The sequence below is a fragment of the Nomascus leucogenys genome, chromosome 5 (assembly GCF_006542625.1).
Source record: "Nomascus leucogenys isolate Asia chromosome 5, Asia_NLE_v1, whole genome shotgun sequence".
NCBI lineage: Eukaryota > Metazoa > Chordata > Mammalia > Primates > Hylobatidae > Nomascus > Nomascus leucogenys.
The window spans coordinates 42,278,295-42,303,372 of NC_044385.1; the positions used below are offsets into that span (position 1 = coordinate 42,278,295).

Here is a 25,078-nt window from a genome sequence, read left to right on the forward strand (position 1 = left end):
GTACTTAGACTGTCATACCCACCACCATACCAGAACTGCTCTTTTCTCTTTCTCTCGCTCTTTTTTTTTTTGAGACAGGGTTTTACTCTGTTGACCAGGCTGGAGTGCAGTGGTGCGATCATAGCTCACTGTTACCTGAAACTCCTGAGCTCAAGTGTTGCTCCTGCCTCAGCTTCCCAAGTGACTAGCATTAAAGGCATGCATCACCATCCCTGGCTAATTTTGAAATTTTTTATAGAGACGAAGGCCTCGCTGTGTTGCCCAGGCTGGTCTTGAACTCCTGGCTTCAAGTGATCCTGTTGCCACAGCCTCCCAAAATGCTGGGATTATAAGCGTGAGCTGGCCGGGCATGGTGGTTCATGCCTGTAATCCCAGCACTTTGGGAAACCGAGGCAGGGAGATCACAAGGTCAGGAGTTCGAGACCAGCCTGGCCAATATGGTGAAACCCTATCTCTATTAGAAATACAAAAATTAGCTAGATGTGGTGGCAGGTATCTGTAGTCCCAGCTACTCAGGAGGCTGAGGCAGGAGAATCCCTTGAACCCAGGAGGCGGAGGCTGCAGTGAGCCAAGATCGTGCCACTGCGCTCCAGCCTGGGTGACAGAGGGAGACTCCATCTTGTGCCCACCCCAGAACTGCTCTTACCAATAATTTAATCTTTCCCAGCCTCGCAGTAACTTCTCAGTTCTCATATCACACAATCTATCAGTAGCATTTGACACCGTTGACTCTTTCCTCTTCCTCCTTACAAGATTTTGTTTCCTTGATTTCTGGACACTACTCTGTAGATTTTCCCTCTGCCTCCTTATTCACTCCTTCACAGCCTCGTTTGTTGGTTTTTCATCTCCCTGATCTCTAAAAATGTCATGTTTTAGTGCTCAGCCTTTAGACTTCATCTCATCTCTTTTTCTGTCTATACTGATTTGAATTCACCAAGTCTCGTGGTTTTATAATGCAGATAGTAATCTGCATGTTGGTAACTCCCAACTTGATAGGTCCATCCTAGTCCTCTCTCTAAACTCCAGTTCCATGTCCCTGTCTACTCAACCTTTCTGTTTACCTAACAAGTATATCAAACTGAATTCCCAATTCTCCCTCATATATTTTCCCCTCCTCCAGTCTTCCATGTCTTTATAAATGGCAGCTTTCTTACTCTGTTTGCTTAAACCAAAACCCTTCAAATCACCTGTGAATCAATTTTTTCTCTCACATCTTACATTTAATAGTGAGTCCTTACTTCATCTTCAGATACATGAACTGATCACTTTTTTTTTTTTTTGGAGATGGAGTCTCACTCTGTTGCCCAGGTTGGAGTGCAGTGGTGCGATTTCAGCTCACTGCAACCTCTGCCTCCCAGGTTCAAGCGATTCTTCTGCCTCAGTCTCCCAAGTAGCTGGGATTACAGGTGCCTGCCACCATGCCCAGCTAATTTTTTGTATTTTTAGTAGAGACGGTGTTTGGCCATGTTGACCAGGCTGGCCTTGAAGTCCTGACCTCAAGTGATCCACCCACCTTGGCTTCCCAAAGTGCTGGGATTACAGGCGTGACCCACCGCACCTGGCCGAACTGATCACCTCTACGTGACCATTCCCTATTTTTTTTTTTTTTTTTTTTTTGAGATGGAATCTAGCTCTGTCACCCAGGCTGGAGTGCAGTTGCGCAATCTCCACTCACTGCAAGCGCTGCCTCTTGGGTTCATGCCATTTTCCTGCCTCAGCCTCCCGAGTAGCTGGAACTACAGGCGCCCGCCACCATGCCCGGCTAATTTTTTTGTATTTTTAGTAGAGACGGGGTTTCACCGTGTAAGCCAGGATGGTCTTGATCTCTTGACCTTGTGATCCGCCCACCTCAGCCTCCCAAAGTGCTGGGATTACAGGCGTCAGCCACCGCGCCTGGCCGACCATTCCCTATTTTTACAGTTACTACCTTTGTTCAAACCACTATCATCTCTTTTCTTTCTTTCTTTCTTTTTTTTTTTTTTATTATACTTTAAGTTCTAGGGTACATGTACGCAACGTGCAGGTTTGTTACATATGTATGTATGTGCCACGTTGGTGTGCTGCACCCATTAACTCATCATTTACATTAGGTATATCTCCTAATGCTATCCCTCCCCCCTCTCCCCACCCTACGACAGGCCCTGGTGTGTGATGTTCCCCACCCTGTATCCAAGTGTTCTCATTGTTCAATTCCCACCTATGAGTGAGAACATGCGGTATTTGGTCTTCTGTCCTTGCAATAGTTTGCTCATAATGGAAAGCCACCATCATCTCTTGCTGGATAACTGCAGTGGCTTTGTAACTGTTCTCTGTGCTTTAGCCCTTGCCCCTGTAGCCTATTTTGGTTTTAGAGTAAAATGAAAGCAAGTTTATTAAGTAAGTAAAGGAATAAAACAGTTGCTACTCCATAGGCAGAGCAGTCCCTTGCCTATACAGTCTATTGTGAACACAGGAAATGGGCTGTTAAACTGTGAGTCAGATTAGGACATCCCTAAAAAATTCTTCCATGGCTTCCCATCACTGAAAAACTGGTCTTTACAATGGCTTTCAAGAGTTCACACAATCTGTCTTCATTCTCCCCTATAACTATAATCTTCTAATCCCATTTTTGCTGCTGTACCCCTTGTTTACTTCCTCCAGAAGACTGGCCTCTTGTTCCTGGGATGTGCTAATTATACTTCTGCCTTAAGATACTCGCACTTTTTGATCTTTTAACTTGGAATGCTTTTCCCCTAGGTATCTATCTGTATTACTTGGTTTCTTTCTTTTGGTCTTGACTCAAATATTACTTTCTCATAAGATCTTCCCTGGCCACCTTATTTTAAATTGCCTCCCCCTCAGCATTTCCTGTTCACCCTTCTCTGTTTTTTCAAAGCATGCATCACCATCTCTATTTCCTCCATTAGCATGCATGCTCAAGGAGAGTGGGAATTTTTTTGTTTTGCCTGCTGCTGAAGGCCCAGTGTCATATAGTAGCTAGTTGTCAATAAGTATCTATTGAATACATAAATCAGGTAGGTATTTTTTTAAAACTTTTATTTTAGGTTCAGGGGTACATATGGTACTTGTTAGATAGGTAAACTTATGTCATGGGGATTTGTTGTACAGATTATTTCATCGCCCAGGTATTAAGCCTGATACCCAGTAGTTATTTTTTCTGCTCTTCTCTCTCCTCCCACCCTCCACCCTCAAGTAGACCCGAGTGTCTGTTGTTCCCTTCTTTGTGTTCGTGAGTTCTAATCATTTAGCTCCTACTTTTAAGTGAGAACATGCAGTGTTTGGTTTTCTGTTCCTGTGTTAGTTTGCTAAGGATAATGGCCTCCAGCTCCAACCATGTTGCCACAAAAGACATGATCTCATTCTTTTTTATGGCTGCATAGTATTCCATGGTGTATATGTACCACATTTTCTTTAATCTGTGAGATGGGCACTTAGGTTGATTCTGTGTCTTTGCTATTGTGAATAGTGGTGCAGTGAACATTCGTGTGCATGTGTCTTTATGGTAGAATGATTTATATTTTCCTGGGTATATACCCAGTAATGATTGCTAGGTCAAATGGTAGTTTTGTTTTTAGCTCTTTGAGGAATTGCTATACTGCTTTCTACAATGGTTAAACTAATTTACACTCCCACCAGTGGTATATGAGCATTCCCTTTTCTCCACAACCTCGCCAGCATCTGTTACCTTTTGACTTTTTAATAATAGCCATTCTGACTGGCGTGAGATGGTATCTCATTGCACTTTTGATTTGCATTTCTCTAATGATCAGTGGTATTGATCTTTTTAATATGCTTATTGGCTACATGTATATCTTCTTTTGAAAAGTGTCTTTTCATGTCCTTTGCCCACATTTTAATGGGGTTGTTTGTTTTTCTCTTGTAAATTTGTCTAAGTTCCTTACAGATGCTGGATATTAGACTTTTGTCAGATGTATAGTTTGCAAATATTTTCTCACATTCAATAGGTTATCTGTTTACTATTTTGATAGTTTCTTTTGCTGTGCAGAAACTCTTAAGTTTAATTAGATCCTGTTTGTCAATTTTTGCTTTTGTTGCGATTGTTTTTGGTGACTTTGTCGTGAAATCTTTGCTTGTTCCCATGTCCAGGATGGTATTGCCTAGGTTGTCTTCTAGCGTTTTTATAGTTTTGAGTTTTACATTTAAGTCTTTAATCCATCTTGAGTTGATTTTTGTATATGGTGTAAGGAAGTGGTCCAGCTTCAGTCTTCTGTGTATGGCTAGCCAGTTATCCTAGTGGTATTTTTAACTTACTAAGACATTTCTGGTGATGCCAGAGATGAGATAGCTGGCTGTCCATTGCGGGGTGGAGGATAAATTTGGGTAAAAATATTTCTGAAAATCGCTTTTATATAAAATTTAATACATATTCATTATGTTTTTCTCAGTTTACAATTCTGATGTAATTGATAAACAGAGTGCTTCCATGACTTCTGATAATGCAGATGACAAAGCTGTTATTATTCTAGTTCCTGTTAGACTTGGTGGAGAAAGAACCAACACCGACTACTTAGAATTTGTGAAGGTATGAAATAAGTGCTGAATTTTTTTAAGGCAATACTAGCTAATATGAAAAATATAGAAGGTTTGCAATTTTTTTCTGTTAAATGAGTAGTGGTGATTTTGCAGTTGTACATTGTACGTTGTAAAGTTTGACATTAGAGATTTTAAATTTCAGTATTATAAGACCAATGTGAGTTGAAGAGCACAGTGTTCTGTAACAAAATGAAAAGCCTTTTAATCTTTGTAGCTAATCAGGGAGACACAGGTACAGCAATAATCATAACCTGTAATATAGTTACAGTTTCATTATTCTTATTTGTAATTTTAAGTATGTATCTTTATTCATAAAACTAGCATTAAACTATATCACATTAATTATTGAAAAAACTCTCTATTACTGCTATGTTATAATATGTTTCCTGTGACACCATGATATCAATAAGAGATGAGATTATTTATATAGCTAGAAATAATGAAGATATGAAGATAGTATTTGGAGGAGTTCCAACTTTGTTTTTTTCATTTTAGCCAGTTAAAAGTCGGTTCTTTCTTGGAGCACATTATGTGGTTTCTTGCACCAAAAGAACCTGTGTAGTTATGGTATCTTGTTTTGGGCACCAAGACTTTCACATATGATAAAATACCTTGGAAATAGTTTCTGATTAAGGCAAAAGTTTTTAGTTTATTTTCATAGTTTCAATAAAATTCTTCATTTTTTAGTAGTCTCTTTTTGCAGCAATAGTTGGAATTCTTCTTTAAATGGAGTGTTGTGGGATATAGTAATGTTGAAATAAAGTCTGAATCTGTCTTTTATGATTAATAACAATTTGTTCCCTCCATGAGGCATTAATCCATATTGTAGTCTCTATATATTTAGTTAGAACATCTATTCTCAGGGTAGATTGTGCTAATTCTAGAAATCTAGAGCAGTTCTTTTTAACATATGATACATGAAAGTTTTTTAGTTGGTATACTGGCTTTTCTTAGTAGTTACTAAAATTTTGGAAGCACATTTGTTACTAAGAGTAACAATACTGTAATATATCAATGACATATTAATCTTCCAAATGAAGGTAAGGTTTTGATGTCTGACATGTATCTTTAGTAGGGTTATTGGTGCAGTGTGAGAAGCTGTGAACCACTTCATCTAGAGAATCTGTTGAGGGTTTTGAGACTTCTGACATGTTGTCATCTCTAGGTGGGTTCTAATCAAATCTGAACTGGATTCTTTTTTGCCTTCTCTACTACCATGAGAAGATTAGAAACTGATGCAGTTTTGGAACTGATTCCTTTAGCCAAAGCTTCATTCCTGGTGGAATGGGTTTCAAATGCTTCAGGCATGTTTCATCTGGCTGAGGACTTTGCTATTTGGTGGTATTGATAGTATTCATTAGATGGTCTCACTGCCTAATGCTCTCGAGTGATTCATGGTTAATAGCTTAACCATGGTTTGTAGTGAAATGTAGCATTCTGCTACATTGTATGAGGAGAAGGAAATTTGGTGTGTGTTTTATTGGTCCTTACCACAGGAGGTTTATTTATTTATATTAATTTTTTTAAGGACCTGGAATGAGGAAAATCCAGTATGTTCTTTTTCTTCAGCAAGACAAATTAGGACTTTTCTTTTTGTAGTGAAACAAACTATGGTTAAGCTGTTAAAGTGAAGCCTCAGTATCTAACATATAGGAGTTACTCAATACATATTTGTTAACCCTAATTTGTATAATACTTTTCAATGTAAATTTATCTCATTTTGCCCTCACAGTAGCTAGGAACTGGATTGTCTTTATGAAACAGAAAAGACATAGAGAAGTTAAGTGATATATTCAAGTTCAGATAGCAAACTGGTAGCAGAGACTAGACTTTTCTTGACTGTAAGTTTGTTTTCCATATTTTTCTCTGAAACATGAACTTTTTGAAAGGTAACTTTTTCTTGAGCTTCTACTAACTTGATTTACACCGTAGTCCACTACAGTGGGAGAGCAGTGACTATTGAAACATTTTGATTTTCCAGTTAGGTAAAAATGGCTGAAATGGTTAAGTGGAGTAGGTTATATGATAGGTATTATGTTTGGCCAGAGGGGATGGTTGAGTCAAACCCCAAATGAGAGCATGTAAAGAGGTATTCACTTAGAAGTGAAAAGGTAGTGTGTTCATTAGCCCTAAAAGAAAAATAACTTTTTTCTTTTTTTCATGTATGGTCAGCTGTTGTATTTTTTCCTGCCAAACCAATGTACGTTGGTGAGTCTAAAATGTACTGTTCAGTTCTATTTTTCAAATTTATTAAACAAGGTATTTCAGAGATAGTGCCAACATAGCATCCTGCTACATTGTATGAGAAGAAGGAAATTTGTTGTGTGCTTTATTAGTCCTTACCACAGGAGGTTTACGTGTGTATGTATGTATTTTTAAGGACCTGGAATGAGGAAAATCCAGTATGTTCTTTTTCTTCAGTGAGCCAAATTAGGACTTTTCTTTTTGACTGATTACTTCATTCTTATTTATTGCTTCATGGATGCAGCTCAATAAATTTTCACCACTAGAAAAATAACTGTGAAGAAGCTCTTTTAGGAACTGAGAAGTGTTTTCAATCCAAAGATACAGCCTCTTATATGTAATGGCATTCTAGCTCCTAATCTGCTTCTAAACGTTTATTACTAAACCTGGTCTAATGCGTTGCAAGGGAAATACAGATGTCAAGAACCAAAGTCTTTCTTCCATTACTCAGAACCATTCATTTTCTGAGGAGAGTCAATGACAATCCTTGCTATATTTTTTTTTCTTTCTTTTCTCAGTTGTAAGAGACATAGAACTTTCACTGCCTCACAGGTCTCTATGATACAAACATTGCATTTCAACTGATCAGACTGCTTCAAAGTAAGGCACTCTCTAATTGTATTAAGGATTTTTATTTAGGGGGAAAACAGTAGAATTCTTAATTGATAAGTAACTTTATTACTATTTAGTGAGATTTTTGATACAATTTTATCTTTATCTTTAGTTACCTCTAAATTTTAACCTGATATACTTTCTCTGTTTTATTTAATTTTTTCAGTTGCAGCTCTCCATTTCAGAAAAAACTTTATGATATTTTTACAATACTAAGAATATACAAGGTTGTTCTTTAGAGGGTGTCTGAGTCCATTTTTTGCTGCTGTAACAGAATACTAGAGACTGAGTAATTTATAGAGAACAGAAATTTATTCTCTCACAGTTCTGGAGGATGGGAAATCTAAGATCAAGGCACTGGCATCTGATGAGGGTCTCCTTGCTGCACTGTCACATGGTGGAAGGCAGAAGGGCCAAAAAGGGGTGAACTCTGTCCTCACGTGGCGGAGGAGCAGGACAGAGAAACCACTCCTGCAAGTCCTTTTTATAGCAACATTGAGATTTTTGATACAATTTTATCTTTATTTTTAGTTAGCTCTAAGATTTTAACCTGATTATCTCATTCATGCAAGCTCTACCCTCATGACCTAAACACCTCCCCAAAGGCTCCAGCTTTCAACACTACATTGGGGATTAAGTTCCCACACGTGAATTTTGGAGGGAATAAAAATGTTCAAACTATAGTGGAGGGTGACTTATAACAGTGAGAACTTGGAATGACTTAAATATTTATAGTGGAGGTTTTAAAGCACATTTTGTTGTCATCATAAAATAGAATATTTTTCAGCTACTACGTATTGTTAATATAGATCTCTATTATTGATAGGAAAAGATACTCATGACATAATGAGCAACAAAAGGTTACAATGGCATGTGTTGTGAGATTTCACATATATAAAATTGTATTTGTAGGCCGGGCGCAGTGTCTCACGCCTGTAATCCCAGCACTTTGGGAGGCAGAGGCGGGCGGATCACGAGGTTAGGAGATCAAGACCATCCTGGCTAACACAGTGAAACCCCGTCTCTACTAAAAATACAAAAAATTAGCCGGGCGTGGTAGCGGGCGCCTGTAGTCCCAGCTACTCGGGAGGCTGAGGCACGAGAATGGCATGAACCCGGGAGGCGGAGCTTGCAGTGAGCTGAGATTGTGCCACTGCACTCCAGCCTGGGCAACAGAGCGATACTCCGTCTCAAAAAACAAAACAAAACAAAATTGTATTTGTAAATCTGTGTGTGTATATATGTAATATAGACAGATGTTAAGAAGGTGTTCCCCTAAATATTAATAATGATGAGCTCTGGGTGTTGGAATTTGGGAAAAGTTTTACTTTTTTCTGTATTTCCTGTATGTGTGTGTGTTCTCTATGGTTTGGTTACTTGTTAAAGGAAAAAGAACATTTGTCCATATATTCTTTATTTTTATATCTTACAGATTTCAAAACATCCTCTCATTTAAAAGAAGGACAGCTTAACTATTGTTTAATAGTTTGGGGGTTTTTATAACCTGTACTTTATCATTATTAGTGTTTTATAGGATGTATCAAAATTATTCCAGGAACTATTGATAAGACATTAATTGATTCCACTAGATATTTTAAACTTACTCAATCGAACATGTTTTTAAAAAGATATAGAGTTGATTTGGCCTAACTTAAATAGAGTTCTGCTTAGAATAGATTGCTGAGGGGTGTATTAAATAATTTATTGTGGTATTCCTGATATTTTATGATTAGTAAAATAAATTGGCTTTAAATGCAATAATAATTATTATTTTCCTTGGGTTAAGTTATTTTCATTACTCTTTATTTCAAATGAAGTAGCATAAAAAATTTGAGTGAATGCCATTGATTAGAAAATGGCTTTCAATTTGCGATTCTAAGACTCAAGGTTCAGTGAAAACAGCAATAAGGACTAAGAACTATCTTTAGCATTTCAAAAAGACTGACGAAAATTTTACATTGATCACAGTGAGGCTGCACCAGCTAACTGGAAGGCTAAGTGTATTGGCTTTGGCAGGAATTTTATTGCCTTACAGTGGTAAAATTGATTATCTCTCTATGTAGTAGTTGTTTAATGTTGTTGAGCAACATGCTGATCAAAATATTTGATTTGTCATGTTAATGTTGAGTGATTTAAAGAAAAGGAAGGCAGTTTGGAAGACAAGTGGATTTCAGAACCTGGGTGCAAATGTAATATAAATGATAACTGGTAGTGGTAAATTTGGGAACTACTAATATTAGTAATAGAAATTTGTTTGCTTTGAATAATTACCACTTGTCTCTTGACTAAATCTGTATTTTTTTTTTGGCAGGGTATTTTAAGCCTGGAATATTGTGTGGGTATTATTGGTGGCAAACCTAAACAGTCATATTACTTTGCTGGATTTCAAGGTTAGTGATTTAGTGAAATATATTTCTTCATTGTTTTAAAAGTCAGAAAGTTAATATGAGATCATCTGGAAACAGGATGATTAACAGAGCAAAGCGAGTACCTTATACATTCATCAGTCCTACTACAGCCACTCATTTGTCATTTGGTCCACAACATAATTAGATTCTGTAAAATGTATGTTTAATTTCTGTTATTGCATAAACAAGGCATAATTTATTGGTTGCACTAAACTTCAGAAGACATTGCTGCCACGTTCTGGCAGTTGCTATTTATATATTTACTTTTTACCAGTTTTAGTGGTGCAAGTTGATGATAAAATGACAAGCAATATGTTCTTCCTGTCAAGATAAAGAAGTGCAATACATTTTTCATATGCAAACTGTAGAATATAATTGTGTGTTTGTGAAAGTAATTTTATCACCAAAAATTAAATGACAGTCTCATCACTTTGTAAAAATTCTGCTTATACAAGCATATTTGATTATGCAAAAGTTAATCTATCCTGTGCAAACCTATGTTTCAGTCAGTGAATATCAGTCTGGCAAGCTGTTACTCCCAGATTTTTTTCAGCTGTTCTACATAGAAATTGGATTGTAAGCAGTGTAATAATAAGGTGTTTTTTGAATTACTTGTCTCCTGTTTTGTCCTTGTAGATGACAGTTTGATTTACATGGATCCTCATTACTGCCAATCTTTTGTAGATGTCAGCATAAAGGATTTCCCTCTTGAGGTACTGTGGATAAAGAGCTGATACTGTTTTCTTACCATATGAAGTAAACTAATTATTTAGAGATGTGCTAGGTAGCTGTGCTTTTATAGTATTATAACTACCGGTTAATAATCAATATTTTACTGATTTATAGAACCATAATTAACACAGTGGTCAAAGGTTAAATACTTTGTTGCTGAATTTTAATTTATGATATACTTTCTTCATTTATCTTTGTCTCTAACTTGTTAGAAACCCTGGCCATACTGAAATAAATGATCACGTCTCCAAGTAATTTTGTGTAGAGACAGCTAAACAGTACTGAAGAATTTAAAATGTTAGGCCTGTTTTAAAAGAAAAAAAAGAAAAATAGAAGGGGATAGATGGGTTAGAGTAACAAAGCGACTTAATGAGATTATCTGCTAAATTATTTTGCTTTCAGTACAGTAAATCTTAGCCTTTAATTAAGAAGTTTTCAAGAGCTTAGTTGGGTTTCTAATTTTTTTTTAGCTTTTATTTCTTAACCTCTTCTTTTTCTTTATATAGGTCATTTTGTGATCCAGTATTTTAATTCAGAAAAATTTGAGAATACATAAGTGAAATATGTAATTATTACATGGTTTTGATTGTTTTCCCAGTTGGTGCTTTTACAGACTAAAGTACTTTTACAGAATAAAATAATTTAAATCACTTGAGTGCCATGGATCACTAATTTTCAAGGACTTAATGAGTTGCAAATGTAGTTGAATACTTTGTTTTAGTAATTGTTTGCTAGCTAATATTAACACCTAATAGTATTTAAGAGGTAGAATATGAAAATAGATAAACTACAAGGTTAAAATCTGGTTCAGAAAGGTACATTATAAAACATTTTGGCATCCTTTGTAAACTATTACCTCAATTAAAGTATAAGCATTTGGAGGCCAGAGGTCAGGTCTGTTTTGTTCTTTCATAGTATCTTGCGCCTTAATAAATATTTGCTAGTTGACTGATACTGGGGAAGGCACTACAGAATAATAGTGCTATGTGAACTACATTGTAATTCTCTTTCTGCCTTGTGGTCTTGTAGCACTGATTCTTGTGTCCAAGTTACATTTCCAGTAGATCAGTGCCAGATTGACTCCTTATAAACAGTAGGTACTTGAGATTTAGATGGAAAATTGTTCTTAGTATTTTAGTATTACCTAAATAAGCAAATTAAAAGATTATTGGTCTGATTATTTTGGCCAGTAGAGAGAAATTATCCATCTGATATTTTGAGAGACTGCAAAGTTACCAAGTGAATGAATATCCTGGCCATGTGTATACAATCAAAATTAGAAAGGCTTCAACTCACTATTGGGAGACTGTTGCAACACTCCAAGAGGGAGTTATTAATAATAAAGGTTTGAAGTAGGCTGGTGATAGTGAAAATGGAAAGGAATAATTGATTTTAAGATTTTACTGTGTATGGTAAAATTTGTTAAAATTGACTTCTTAATGCACAGAAACATTTCTTATATATTGGGACACTTATAGAATGGGTTTATAGATGTTATATTTTTGAGATTCTGGTAGAATATCTTAATCTGTGTGGGAAATTCCTGTTAAAAATTTTTATTTTTCTGCAATGAAAGGTTTTATTTTAGTTAGTAGCATCACTTGTTTTCCTATGAAAGTATAATATAAAAATTATATCAAGTTGTAGAGGAATAAAATTGCACTTTTTGCTTTTTATCATCTTTTAAGTTTATAATATACCAATTGAAGGTGTTTTAACTACCCTGTGTTACTAACCATCCTTGCTTTGCTATACTGCTTGTATATTTATAGCTAGTGAAATTTTGTAGTTGATTAATGTAAAAAATTATATGCATATTCTAAAACCATCCTTATACTTCAATTATTAAAATCGTTTTTTTAGGGAACTTTTTGGATCAGTATTTCTTTTGGTTAATAGATGGAGAAATTGAAATCTTTAATCATCTGTTGATTCCACGTAAATAACTGCTAGTAGTCCTCTGATATTTTGAGTGCCCCAAATCTAATAGATTGTGAAATTTTAAGGAAGTGGGATGATATGAGAATATTTGAGATTAAAGAAGAGATTTAAACAGATTGCATCTTTCGTTGTTCTTACAGTGTTGAATTTCTACATTTCTAGAATTGAACTCTTAACATTTTGAAACCAAATCAGACTAACTCATTTCTTTCTTTTTTAATGAGCTCTTTCTAGGTGCAAGGGACTGTCCTAAGCTCTTTAGAGTCCTCTGTTGAACTCTTTTCTTCTCTGTGGTTCCAAGTGTTTTGATTATGTACATTTCTATTAATGTTTAATTCTTGTGACATTTTCTTCTGAAATAAATTAGTATATCCTATTGAATTTCTGTACTAACTTTCAAGAGACTCTTCCTCATTTTTAGCTATCTTCACTGAGTTTTTAACACATTGTGAAGTGAACATCGGCAGTTATATTTGGATCCTAAGTCTAGTAGTGAAGATATGCCAGGGATATCTTTGGTTAGGACTGAGGAATGGAGCACATGGTTCAGTGTGAGGACACATTATAATGTAGAAACTCACACTGTAATTTTCAAACAGAAAATGAGGTTCAGAGGCGCAGCATGAACAACCTTAAAAGTCATCAAAGAACAACTTGAAATTAGAAGGGAATGAGAAGATACCTTAAATGGGCTTTGGCAGTGAGGGTATGTAAGAAAAGCTTTATTAATAGACATGTTAGTTTGTTCTAATTACTGGGTCCCCAATTCCAAATGTCAGATTTTAGGAGGTTCATACAGTGGTAGCTGTTTTAATCTATCTTAGGAAATTCAGAAATAGTGGCAGTAAAGCTATTAGAATTACGTGATGTGGGCATCTAGATTGGATGAGTGAATTCATCAGTGAAAGATAATACCCTTAATGAATTACACATGGGAACTGCAATTAGTAGTAGGTTTTTTTTGTGTTGTCTTTTGGGTGGAGGGATAGGGTCTTGCTCTGTTACCACTCTGGTTGGAGTGTAGTGTGTAATCACAGCCCACCGTAGCTTCCTGGGCTTCAGCGATCTCCTCACCTTAGCCACTCAAGTAGTTGGGACCACAGGTGCGTGCCACCATACCCGGTTAATTAGCAGTAGGTACTTTTTAGTAAGGGTATTTTCTAATTAACTGTCTTACGAAGTTTCGTCTGAATCACCAAAATAGCATAGCTGTACCTATAAGCATATGTTTCAGTATTGTTTTTGTATGTTTAGGTAATTAGACTTCACTATTCTAAACAATAAGCCTAGAATAGTGCCTGTCATTTTGTAGGTGCCTAATAACTATTAAGGCAATTGGTAAATAGTGTATCAAAAAATGAAATAAATGGGAATTGATTCTCCCTGGCCAGTATTTCCAGAAATACTGTTACAGAAGCGTATCTAGTGAATACTCCTTAAAGTGCGTTTGTCAAGTAGATGCTACTCCTCTTACCAATCATTGGAATTTTAAAAATTAAAAAAAACAAGTGCATAGCTCAAAAATTATCACGAAGTGAACATAGCCCTGAATTAGGAAAATATTTGAATGTTTAACTTGTTCTGCAATAGACAACGATTGTGAATTGTAAATTCATGTTGGTTGGCCTTAGAATCTTCTTTGGTGAACAAAATGATATGAATGGCTGGGCATGATGGCTCCCGCCTGTAATCCCTCCACTTTGGGAGGCCAAGGCAGGTGGATCACCTGAGGTCAGGAGTTTGAGACCAGCCTGGCCAACATGGTGAAACCCCGTCTCTACTAAAAATACAAAAAAATTAGCCGGGCGTGGTGGCGTGCGCCTGTAATCCCAGCTACTCGAGAGGCTGAGGCAGAGGAATTGCTTGAACCTGGGAGGCGGAGGTTGCAGTGAGCAGAGATCGCACCACTGCACTCCAGCCTGGGCGACAAGAGTGAAACTTCGTCTCAAAAAAAAAAAAAAAAGTTTAAATGACATAAAATGCCTCTCTGTTGTATGAGTCCTAGTGCTCATGCAGCAATACCCAATATCAGTTTAAGTGATCAGAGATTTATATCTGTGTTTTTGTGAATATTTTAAAAGTCCTTTGTAGATATTAAAACAACCATGAATAACAATTTAGTATTTGTTATTATCTATGGTGATTGTAGTCAATACAGTGAGATAGTAATAAGACTATTCTGGTTTAGTATTATTGGTTCCTACATGAAAAGCCTTTTAAAATTTAAAAATTTTTATTTTCTAGAGACAGAGTTTTGTTCTGTTACCCAGGCTGGAGTGCAGTGGTACCACCATCGCTCACTGGCACCTCAAACTCCTGGGCTTACGCAATTCTCCCACCTAAGCCTCCCAAGTAGCTGGGACTATAGGTGAACGCCACCACACCTGGCTATTTAAAAAATTTTTTTAGAGATGGTGTCTTGCCATGGTGCACAAGCTGGTCTCAAACTTCTGCCCTCAAGCAATCCTCCCGCCTCAACCTCCTGAATTTCTGGGCACAGGCATGAGCCTGACTCAAGTTCTTACATGAAAACTTTTACCAGTGTTTTAATGTAGGATACCCTTGTAGATGAGTTCAAAAATATATTATTAGACCATGTACAAGCTTTTGGCCCTCCTTCTTATCCCCGACTGGTAAAAAAGTTAAGAAACATTCCTTGTTACTGTCTTTGGAATGAGCTGGGCAAATGATTATTTGTAGATACCACGTATGTAGAATAATTTCTTATAAATATGACTTAGAACTGTGCTATATACCCTAATATACTCATATTCCTGTAAATTGTTAATTAACAAGTTTGTTTAGCTTTTCTGTGCTTTTCTAGATCTGTTTTAAATATTTCTTTGCAAATATAACAGGTAGATCAATGTTAGAAAAAGTCCAACTAAGATTATACTTGTATTGACTAGTGCCATGGAGGTTCCAGTTTAGCTAGGTTGAATCTCAGTATGTAAAGTAAGTTAGCTAAGCATTTTGCAGAATTCATAGTTTTGAAAACTCGCTTTTTGGCCTATATTAACTGACATATTGTTGGATTTGAATCTAAAATGCAATTGAACTTTTCATTGGAAAAAAAAAGCAGCTTGAATGTTTGCATATCTTTTGGTGATGATATGGGATACAAATTGGGTCACTAGGATGTACAGGGAAAGAGTGATTTTAATTGATTTCACCATGAACATAACAAATATGACAACTTATTTTTTCCACACTTTAATAGATAGCATGAAGTTAAAAATCCCTTAGTTTCAGGCATTGAATATAGGGAAACTATAACTTTATGAGCTCAAATCCAGCTCCCTTCCCCTCTCATCCCCTCCCATTAATGGAGATGGAGTCTTGCCCTCTTGCCCAGGCTGAAGTGTAGTGGCACGATCATATCTTACTGCAGCTTCAAAACTTCTGGGCTCAAGCAGTCCTCCTGCCTCAGGCTCCTGAATAGCTGGGATTGTACATGGGAGCCACAGCACCCAGCTCCTAGATTATTTCTTAATTGAGCTTGTTCTTTAATTCAAAAATTCCCCACACTTGTCTCCCATCTGCCCAGTTCTCTCCCTTTCCCACAAACTTGTTAATTTTTGTATATCCTTAGTTTATTTATATAAATATGAATATATAGTCTTATGTTCTTTTTAACACAAACTTATTTTTTCTACATACAGAAAAAGACTTGGTCACATCAGTGATTTTTAAGGACAGGCTAAGCATTTAAGCATTAAAATTTTTTTTAAACATAGTACTAAGGTGTGATTGTGAAGAACAAAAAGATTGCAGTGATTACTTTTATATTCTGCCCTTTTTCTACGTTTGTATTCCCTAAAGATGCCAAACTCTACTAATAGCCAAATCCATTAGCAAGACAGTAGAGAAACTAGGGCAGCCTCCCCAGCCCATTTATATCTGTGGCACTGTGTCTATTGGAGAAAAGTGAACTAAAGAGACAAAAGGACTGATGAGAAAGAGGGCAGGGACCGTAATGGAATGGTTTCACCTGTTCCAGCCTGTTCCCTGAGAAGAAACAAGGATTAAAGCACACTCAAAGAGAAAGTTGAAGAACATGCAGTTATGTACTAATTGTGTGAATTGGAGAAATCCTCAAATTGAGTTCTTTTTATGTCAATATAGAACATTTACCTGAATCTGTGTATTTGTTTAAAAAGTCTTGATATCCTTGTTAAAAGGTTTATAAACATTAACCCAAAATCTCCAACAAAACAGACTTAACTGCATTTTAATAGAAATGGCTAACTTGATTCCAAGCCTCGTACTAGCCTGTGCATGTCTTTTTCATATTTTCAAGTGTTAGAAATGCATACCACTTTTGACACACTTCCTTTCTTTTGCAGAATGGCACTAATGTCACAAAAGGTTGAAATTTGGTGAATTAAATATATACAAATGTTGGCTCTTGTATTTTACAGTTTTGCAGAGTGGGGAGGACCATCTGCATAGGATGAACTAAAACACCATTTGAAAATCATGTTTATAGTGATGGGAAAAAGCTAGATAGAAAATTTTAAATAATAGTTTTATATATACTTGTCTATCAAAGACAAATTAATCCTAAAGAACTTTAAAAATTACAGACATTCCACTGCCCTTCTCCCAAAAAGATGTCGTTTCGAAAAATGGATCCCAGCTGTACAATAGGATTTTACTGTCGAAATGTTCAGGACTTCGAACGAGCTTCTGAAGAAATCACCAAGGTACCTTTATTTAAAATATTATATTTGTAAATGACCTAATTTTATTAGAGACAGACTGTCAGAAGGCAAAAACCTGTAAATTATGATATTTTTTAAAATTTCCTCTTGAATGTTAATATTATTAGGAGTATTGTGAACTGAAAAATAAAGCTATTTGAGGAATCTTAGCGTTTGAGGCAAATGAAATCAACTAGCGACCAGTTGAAAGTATTGATTGGTCCACTAGGTGGCACTGTTGAAATAAAAATCCTTTTGTAAACTCTAGACCGGTGCAAGCAATTAGGTTATATTCTATTTGAAGATTTTAAAAGGGCAATCCCTTAGGGGTAGGAAAAAAATTAATGAAGTATTTGATCAAGCCAAATTGTGCATTATTTCTTGTTAGTCCAAGTGCTTCTTTGATTTTTTTAAAAAGAGAAATGGTATTTTTGGATTTCTCAGAACTGCTTTATCAAATGAGCTGTGTTTTTACCTTCCAATAAGCTTGTCTAATCTGATCTATTCTATTTATAGGATCTTTGAAAGAGGTTTATTTAACTTCTTCTCATTACATTTATACTTCTGCATTTTTTTGGTCGTTGAGTACTGCTAAAACATTTATGGAACCTTAATATCTGTCTCTATTTAGTACTTTAGAAAATAAAAAAAGACCACTTTTTAAAGAAGTAAGCATAGTTTGATAGCTCTTTATTTGTATCAATAGTTAGGCTATCATTTTATGGTAAGTAAGACCAATACTAGTCATTTTTGGGAATTTTTTTTTTTTTTGAGACGGAGTTTCACTCTTGTTGCCCAGGCTGGAGTGCAATGGCGCGATCTCAGCTCACCACAACCCCCGCCTCCCGGATTCAAGCAATTATCTTGCCTCAGTCTCCTGAGTAGCTGGAATTACAAGCGTGTGCCACCATGCCTGGCTAATTTTGTTAAAGATACAAATACTAAAAATGTAGAGACGGGGTTTCTCCATGTTGGTCAGGCTGGTCTCGAACTACTGACCTCAGAATTCTTAACTGGAGCTTATATATAATAGTAACTTATTACTGCTTTATTTCCAGTTAATTTTATTTAGGAAAGTGGACATAGTAAGTTGAAATTTTACAATGTAAAAATGGAATGATAAAGTTAAATAAAACGTTTCATATAAGCTAGATTTAGTTTACTTGACCTGCCATATGAAAGAGGAAATTTAACAGGAATATGATAGAAAAATGAATGAGGAAAGGAACAAATGAGGTATGTGGGAACCATTCCATATTCTTCATTTCTCACAGTTGTTCTCTTTTCATTCTCTTATTTCAACATGGAAGGCCAGGTGAACATAACAAAATATATATTTTTCATTTTTCCTCCTATTACTAGAAATAAGTATATGCATTTGTATATTTTAGTTTGACAGTTGTCTTTACAAAGTATCTTGTATATGCTAAAGTGTACAAATACAGGTGATATTGTGATATTTATTGATATTGATGAACATTTTCCATTAAAAAGTCCCATTTTTCTGTTTCCATTCATTTATTTTCTATCTAGATTAAAATAAATATGTTTAAAACAGTAAAGTAGTTTACTCCTGGAATAGAAACAAACCAGACTATTATTACCAACTTAAAAAAAAAATTAAAAAATGAGTTGTGTGTTGATATTTTCTAATTGAAGACAGTTATGGTTTTTACATTGGAAAAATACTTAGAAATTATTACTCTTGAGCATCAGAGTAATATGCATTAAGGCAAAGAGAAATTATGTTGAAATGTCTTTTGGAAGTACTGAGAATTTTGTAAGAATCAATTAACTTTGCTTTCATAATAGTGTTCTTCTTAAGTCAATAGCTTTTTGTAGCAGCATCAAAAACTCACCATGTCAGTTAATAACACAGTTTCTTTTGCCTGGAAGGTTGTAAGTTAAGCACTTGCCTTTTTTTCTTAAAAATTAATTTGGCAGTTTTAGTTCAACCATTTTTTTAATTCTTAAAAATTAAAATAACAACATTATTTCTTTCTATATAAGATATCTCTTTAAAGTTTTCTCATTTTGAAAATGAAGCTGGTAGTCTGGAGTCTCATGTTTAATTCGTTAATACCCTATGAACGAATAACTCCTTATGCTATATGATTTTAAAATATTAATAAAAATTGTTAAACCAATTCAGTGTTTAGCAGAATTCAGTCTAGCAAGTATCTGCATAACTGTCATATGCAGAGCACAAAATGACCAAGATACAATCTCTGCTTTTGAACAAGGTGTAAAACTGCCATCTTCCAGTAACATTTATACTTCAGTAGGGGGAATAAGACAAGTAGACATATATTACATTGAATATGGTAAGCATCCATATGGAAATAGAAATAAATTGATAGAGGAAAGAAGAGGGTTGAAACGAGAGAGATGTCACATCCAAGTCAAAGTACTTTATTGTGATGGTCATATTTAAGAAGGGCTTTAAAGTATAGGCTTAATTTCTACTGGCTTAGGGAAAGAGAGTGTTACTTCAAGCTGAGGAAATACCAAAAGGAAAAGTATAGAAGGAAAGTGGAGAGTTTGTCTAGAGAATGGCAAGTAGTCCAACTTGGTAGGTGCCAAGGCTTCATATTAGGCAGGGTTTCTGCTTCTGACTGCCTGAATCAAAATCCCTAAAGGTGTAGCCTGGGAGTCTCCATTTCTGGCAAGCCTCCCACACAATCTTTGCCAAATTTGAGAACCACTTGCATAAGACAGGGCAACCCAAAATGTGACACTTGATGTTGTTTTTAGGTGGCACTAGGACAAACATTTTAATACTTACATTAACTGGCATATTAAATGTGTGATTTATTGATTTGTACAAGGCTATTTAAGTTAAAAATGATGAAACGAAAAATATTCATTAATCATGATAGTGAAAGAGGTATATAAGTCTCTGAGTTTTGGGAAACACTGCTATAGGAAATACTGAAGGAAGAGGCTAGAAAAGTAGATTAGAATAATACTATGGAGAGTCTTGAATTAAGGCTGAAGAAGCTGTACTTTGGTAATATGTTGATATTGTTAAATTAATTTTAAAATTTCAGGCATACAGAAATATAGAGAATAATATAGTAAATACCCATGTGTTACCACTGAGCTTAAGAAAATTACATATATAATTAATAAGTGTTTTATCTTCCACCAATCTTATTCTTTTTCTTCCTTCCCAGTGGCAATCACTATCCTTAATTAGTGTTTCATACCCATACTTTATATATCCATAAACAACACATATTATCTTACATTTATTACATTTTTTGTTAATGATATTTTTATATAAAGAGATATATATTCATCTGCAACATTTTTATTTAACAGTGACTTAGAGATTATCTATGTAACTGTACATGTTGGTCTAGCTTACTCATTTAAACAGCTGAATAGTGGTCCATTCTGTAATACACTCTTTTTATTTAAACTTTCTTTCTTTGATGATCATCTGGCTTGTTTCTGAGAACTTAAAACTCTTTGTTTTATTTGTTTAATTACAAGTAATGTTTTAAATAATATTCTTGTACATATCTCTTTGTGCATGTATAATACTTTAAGTAGCGTTACATTAGATACACTAGATACATTACAGTGGAATTTCTGGGTCATAAGATAAGCATATTTTTAGGTTTGCTGTATGTTGTTAAATACTCTCCAGAGTGATCATGCCAAGCAGTATATAAGAATTTCTTAACATCCTTACCAACACTTGATATTGTCAAACTTTAAAATTTTAACCAATCTCATGGATATGAATAGTACCTCTTTGTAGTTTTAATTTATATTTCCCTGATTGATACTAAGGTTGAATATTTAATCAAAGTTTATTGGCCCATTTGTTTCCTCTTTTGTGAATTTCCTGTTCATTCTTTTTCTCTTTTTCTATAGGGCTATTTGATACGAAGGAAATCTTTATAATTCTAGATACTACTGCTTTGTTGGCTTTATGTGTTACAAATATATTCTCCTAGGCCACTATTTTTACTTGTTAATTGTGTCTTTAATGTTAATATAGTCAAATTAGTAACACTTTTCTTTTATGGTTTTTGAATTTTGTATCAAAGAAATCTTTAATAAGCAAAAGTCATAAACATATTCTCCTATACTCCTTCCAGAAGTTTTATGTTTCACATTTAGAACTTGTATATGTTTCATTTATTTTTATTTATTTATTTTTGGAGACAGAGTCTTGCTCAGTCACCCAGTCTGGAGTGCAGGGGCGCGATCTTGGCTCACTTCAACCTCCACCTCCCGGGTTCAAGCAATTCTCCTGCCTCAGCCTCCCTAGAAGCTGGGATTACAGGCGTGCACCACCACACCCAGCTAATTTTTGTATTTTTAGTAGACACAGGGTTTCACCATGTTGACCAAGCTGGTCTTGAATTCCTCACCTCAGGTGATCCTCCTGTGTCAGCCTCCCAAAGTGCTGGGATTACAAGTGTGAGCCACTGCGCCCAGCCTAGAACTTGTATATGTTTTAAAGTACATATCTTTTTTTCCTCCCATGGACAAATGGTTATTTTAGCATCATTTATCAAAGAGTCTGATTTTTCTTCGTTGATTTGTAATGTCTTCTTCAAGGACCTAGATTAGTACAGAAGCTGTAGAATTAAAGAGGAAGAAAGTACTTTGAGAAAGTTTGTGAAGGTAGAATCAGTAAGACAGCCACTTAGAAAGTGGCGAGGGAAAGAGAGAGCTCACAGACAAGTCTGTTGTACGTCTAGGTGACCAGGAGAACAAATTAATAGTTCGTTAATATGATCATTCATTTAGTCATCAAATACTTGAGTGCTTTCATCCCTATGACTCCACCAGAATTCCTCTTCAAGGTCACTAATGACCCTACATTGCCAAGTCCATTGGTCGACGCTCAGAGCTCATCCTACTTGTTATCACAGAAGCATTTGATGTAGGTGAACATCCACTTCACCCTCCTCCACCTTCTTCCCATTGGCTTCCAGGACACCAAACTCTTTTGAAGTTTTTCTCATTCTTCACTGGTTGCTCCTTCTTTAGTCTTCTTTGCCTGCTTTCTTCCCCAGCCTCTTCATGTTGGAGTAGCTTAGGGCTTAGCCTTTAGTTCTGATATCGTCTTTATCTTGATGATCTCATCCATTCATATAGCTTTAAATATCAGTTTTAGTCCAAGATCGTATCTTTAGCCCAAAATTATTTTCCAAATCATAGATTATAATGTCCAGTTGCTATTCAGTGTCCCTTATATGTCTGGCGTATGTTTCCAAAATCAAATTCCTGATCTTCCTTCTGAAACCTGTTTCGCTCACAGTTTTCCTTATCTCATTTGATAGCAAATTTATCCACTGTCTGCTCAGGCCAAAGCCTTGGATTATTCTTACCTCCCTTCTCTCTCTCACATCTCATAACAAATTATATATTCAAAGTATACCTAGAATCAGACCAGTTTCACCACCTTCCCTACTGCTCTTGCAACACGGGTCTGAGACACTATCGTTACTTCAGTGATCTCTTACGTAGTTTCCAAGCCTCACTTTCCTGCCTCTAGCTGGTTCTCAATTCAGCAGCCCCGGTAATTCTTTCAAAACATAAGTCATACTGGGCAGGGCACGGTGGCTCACACCTATAATCCCAGCACTTTGGGAGGTTGAGGCGGACAGATCACCTGAGGTCAGGAGTTCAAGACCAGTCTGGCCAACATGGTGAAACTCCGTCTCTACTAAAAATACAAAAATTAGCCAGGCATGGTGGTGTGTGCCTGTAGTCCCAGCTACTCAGGAGGCTGAGGCACGAAAGTCACTTGAACCCAGGAGGCAGAGGTTGCAGTGAGCCAAGATTGTGCCATTGCACTCCAGCCTGGGCAACAGAGCGAGACTTTGTCTCGAAACAAAACAGAACAAAAAAAGCATAAGTCATACTAAAGCATTGAGAATAAATAGAAAACAGACAGAAACCATAAGTCAAAGCACTGACATATCCTAAAGCATCTAGAACAGTGCCCAGCTCATCGTAAGCTGAGACAATGACTGTCTGGAGCTGGGTATGCAGTGGTAAACAAGATAGCTGTGACTCCTGGCTTCATGAACTTATAGTCCGGTGGACATTAAACACACAAGTGTGCAGCAAAAATGAAAAGTTTCATCAAGAAGAAAATACAGTGTCGTGAGAAAGAAAAATAGAAGAGACATAATTTAATTCGGGGAGTGCAAAAAACATTTAATAGTTTATATTCACTGCATTTTTTGTAAGGATCTTAACATGTCCATGAAACCTGCCCTATTTAAATCCACCACACAATGAGTAAAAAATCACCAGGAGAAGAGTGAGTGTCTTTCTAATCATAATGGACCTAATAGATTTTCATGTCTTGCTTTAAGACTCTTGGAAGCCTTCAATTAGGAGTAGGTAAAGTGAACAGTAGAGTTTGGCATGATGGGAAGAGCAGAATTTCAAGTCAGTTTAGTAGTATCTTTTTATTTCGTTGAAATGGTCAACTGTGGAAATCCCTGTGGACAGGGAGGCAAATGGTCCGGGAGAGTTGAGAGTGGAAAATTTGAAGGTCAGATGAATATGATGAAGTCAGGTTTACTGAAATTGCCTCCAAAACAACCACTCTTCCGTTCTTCGCCTTCTTCAGACTTCAGCATCTCTATAGAATAGTTCTATTTAACACTGTCTCTAATCTTCTATTAATAATCTTCCTCCCTACCTCCCCTCATGTCTGAGTAGTTAATTATGTTGTTGAAATCTTTTACGTTCTTTTTTCTTTCCTATGTGGTTTTTAAATTACAGAAGGACATGTTATAAAAGTCTCCAGTTGTGATGGTAGGGTTGTCTGTTTCTCCTTTAAGTTCTTTTTTGTTTGTTTTCTACATTTTGAGGCTTTGCTATTAGTTACATACAAACTTAGGATTGTTAGGTCTTCCTATTGAATTACAACTTTTAAATGTTCTATCTCTTAGTAATATTTCTTACCTTAAATTCTATTTTTGTACTTTGTGTCATCAAAAACTTGAATCCTGTAGGATTTTAAATTCCACAAGGCATTGTGTTTTAAAGAGTCAGTGTTACCCTTTCTGATGCCCTTCATTTTTTTCCTGTTTTACTCTGCTTCCTTTTGGGATCGTTTTGCTTGTCTCTGAAGAACTTTCTTTTTTATTTCTTTTAGTGCTGTTACCTGGTGATACATTCTCTCAGCTTTTGTTTGAACACATCTTTATTATGCCTTCATTTAAAACTGGAAACAATAGCAAATTTATAGAAAAGTTGTAAATATAATACAAATGATTTTTTTTTCCTGAGCCATTTGAGAATAAGTTGCTAGCATGATGCCCCATTACCCTTGACAGTTGAGTGTGCACTTCTTCCTAAGAAATAAGGATATTCTCCTACATAACCACAATATAACTATCAGAATCAGGAAAGTGGCATTGTACATTATCACCATTTAATCCCCAAGAAACTATTCAGGTTTCACCAGTTGTCCCAATAATGTTCTATGTAGCAAAAAGATTGAGTTCACAATAATACGTTACATTTATACATCTTAAATCTTCTTTAATCTAGAACAGTTAATCATCTTTTTTGATTTTCACACTATATTTTTGAAGATAACAGGGTACATGTTCTTAGTTTTCTTACAGGACACTTGAAAATTTTGTAGGTTATCCTCTCAATTTGGGTTTGTCTGTACAGTTTCCTCATTAATTTCAGGTTATACATCTTTGCCACATATATCACCGAAGTGATGCTATGTTTTTCTGACTGCTTCTTGGTGATTGGCGTGTGATTTTTATTGTCTCTTTATTGGTGATGCTAACTTTGACCCCCTGGTTAAAGTGATGTCTGCCACCTGCCAGGTTCCAATCTGTCTTCAACATACCCAGTTAAGCAGAATGACTTCTTCCACCC

General features: G+C 35.7%; 1 protein-coding gene across 5 annotated transcripts in view; it reads left to right on the plus strand.

Annotated features, from left to right (window-relative positions):
• ATG4C (autophagy related 4C cysteine peptidase) overlaps positions 1–25,078 on the plus strand; it is an 82,826-nt gene that overhangs the window by 41,785 nt on the left and 15,963 nt on the right. For all 5 annotated transcript variants that reach the window (XM_003265168.2, XM_003265169.3, XM_030812937.1 and 2 more), the window contains 4 exons: positions 4,407–4,543; positions 9,722–9,800; positions 10,455–10,531; positions 17,078–17,197. In XM_003265168.2, the coding sequence (XP_003265216.1) occupies positions 4,407–4,543; positions 9,722–9,800; positions 10,455–10,531; positions 17,078–17,197 (413 nt within the window). The remainder of the gene's footprint in view (positions 1–4,406; positions 4,544–9,721; positions 9,801–10,454; positions 10,532–17,077; positions 17,198–25,078) is intronic.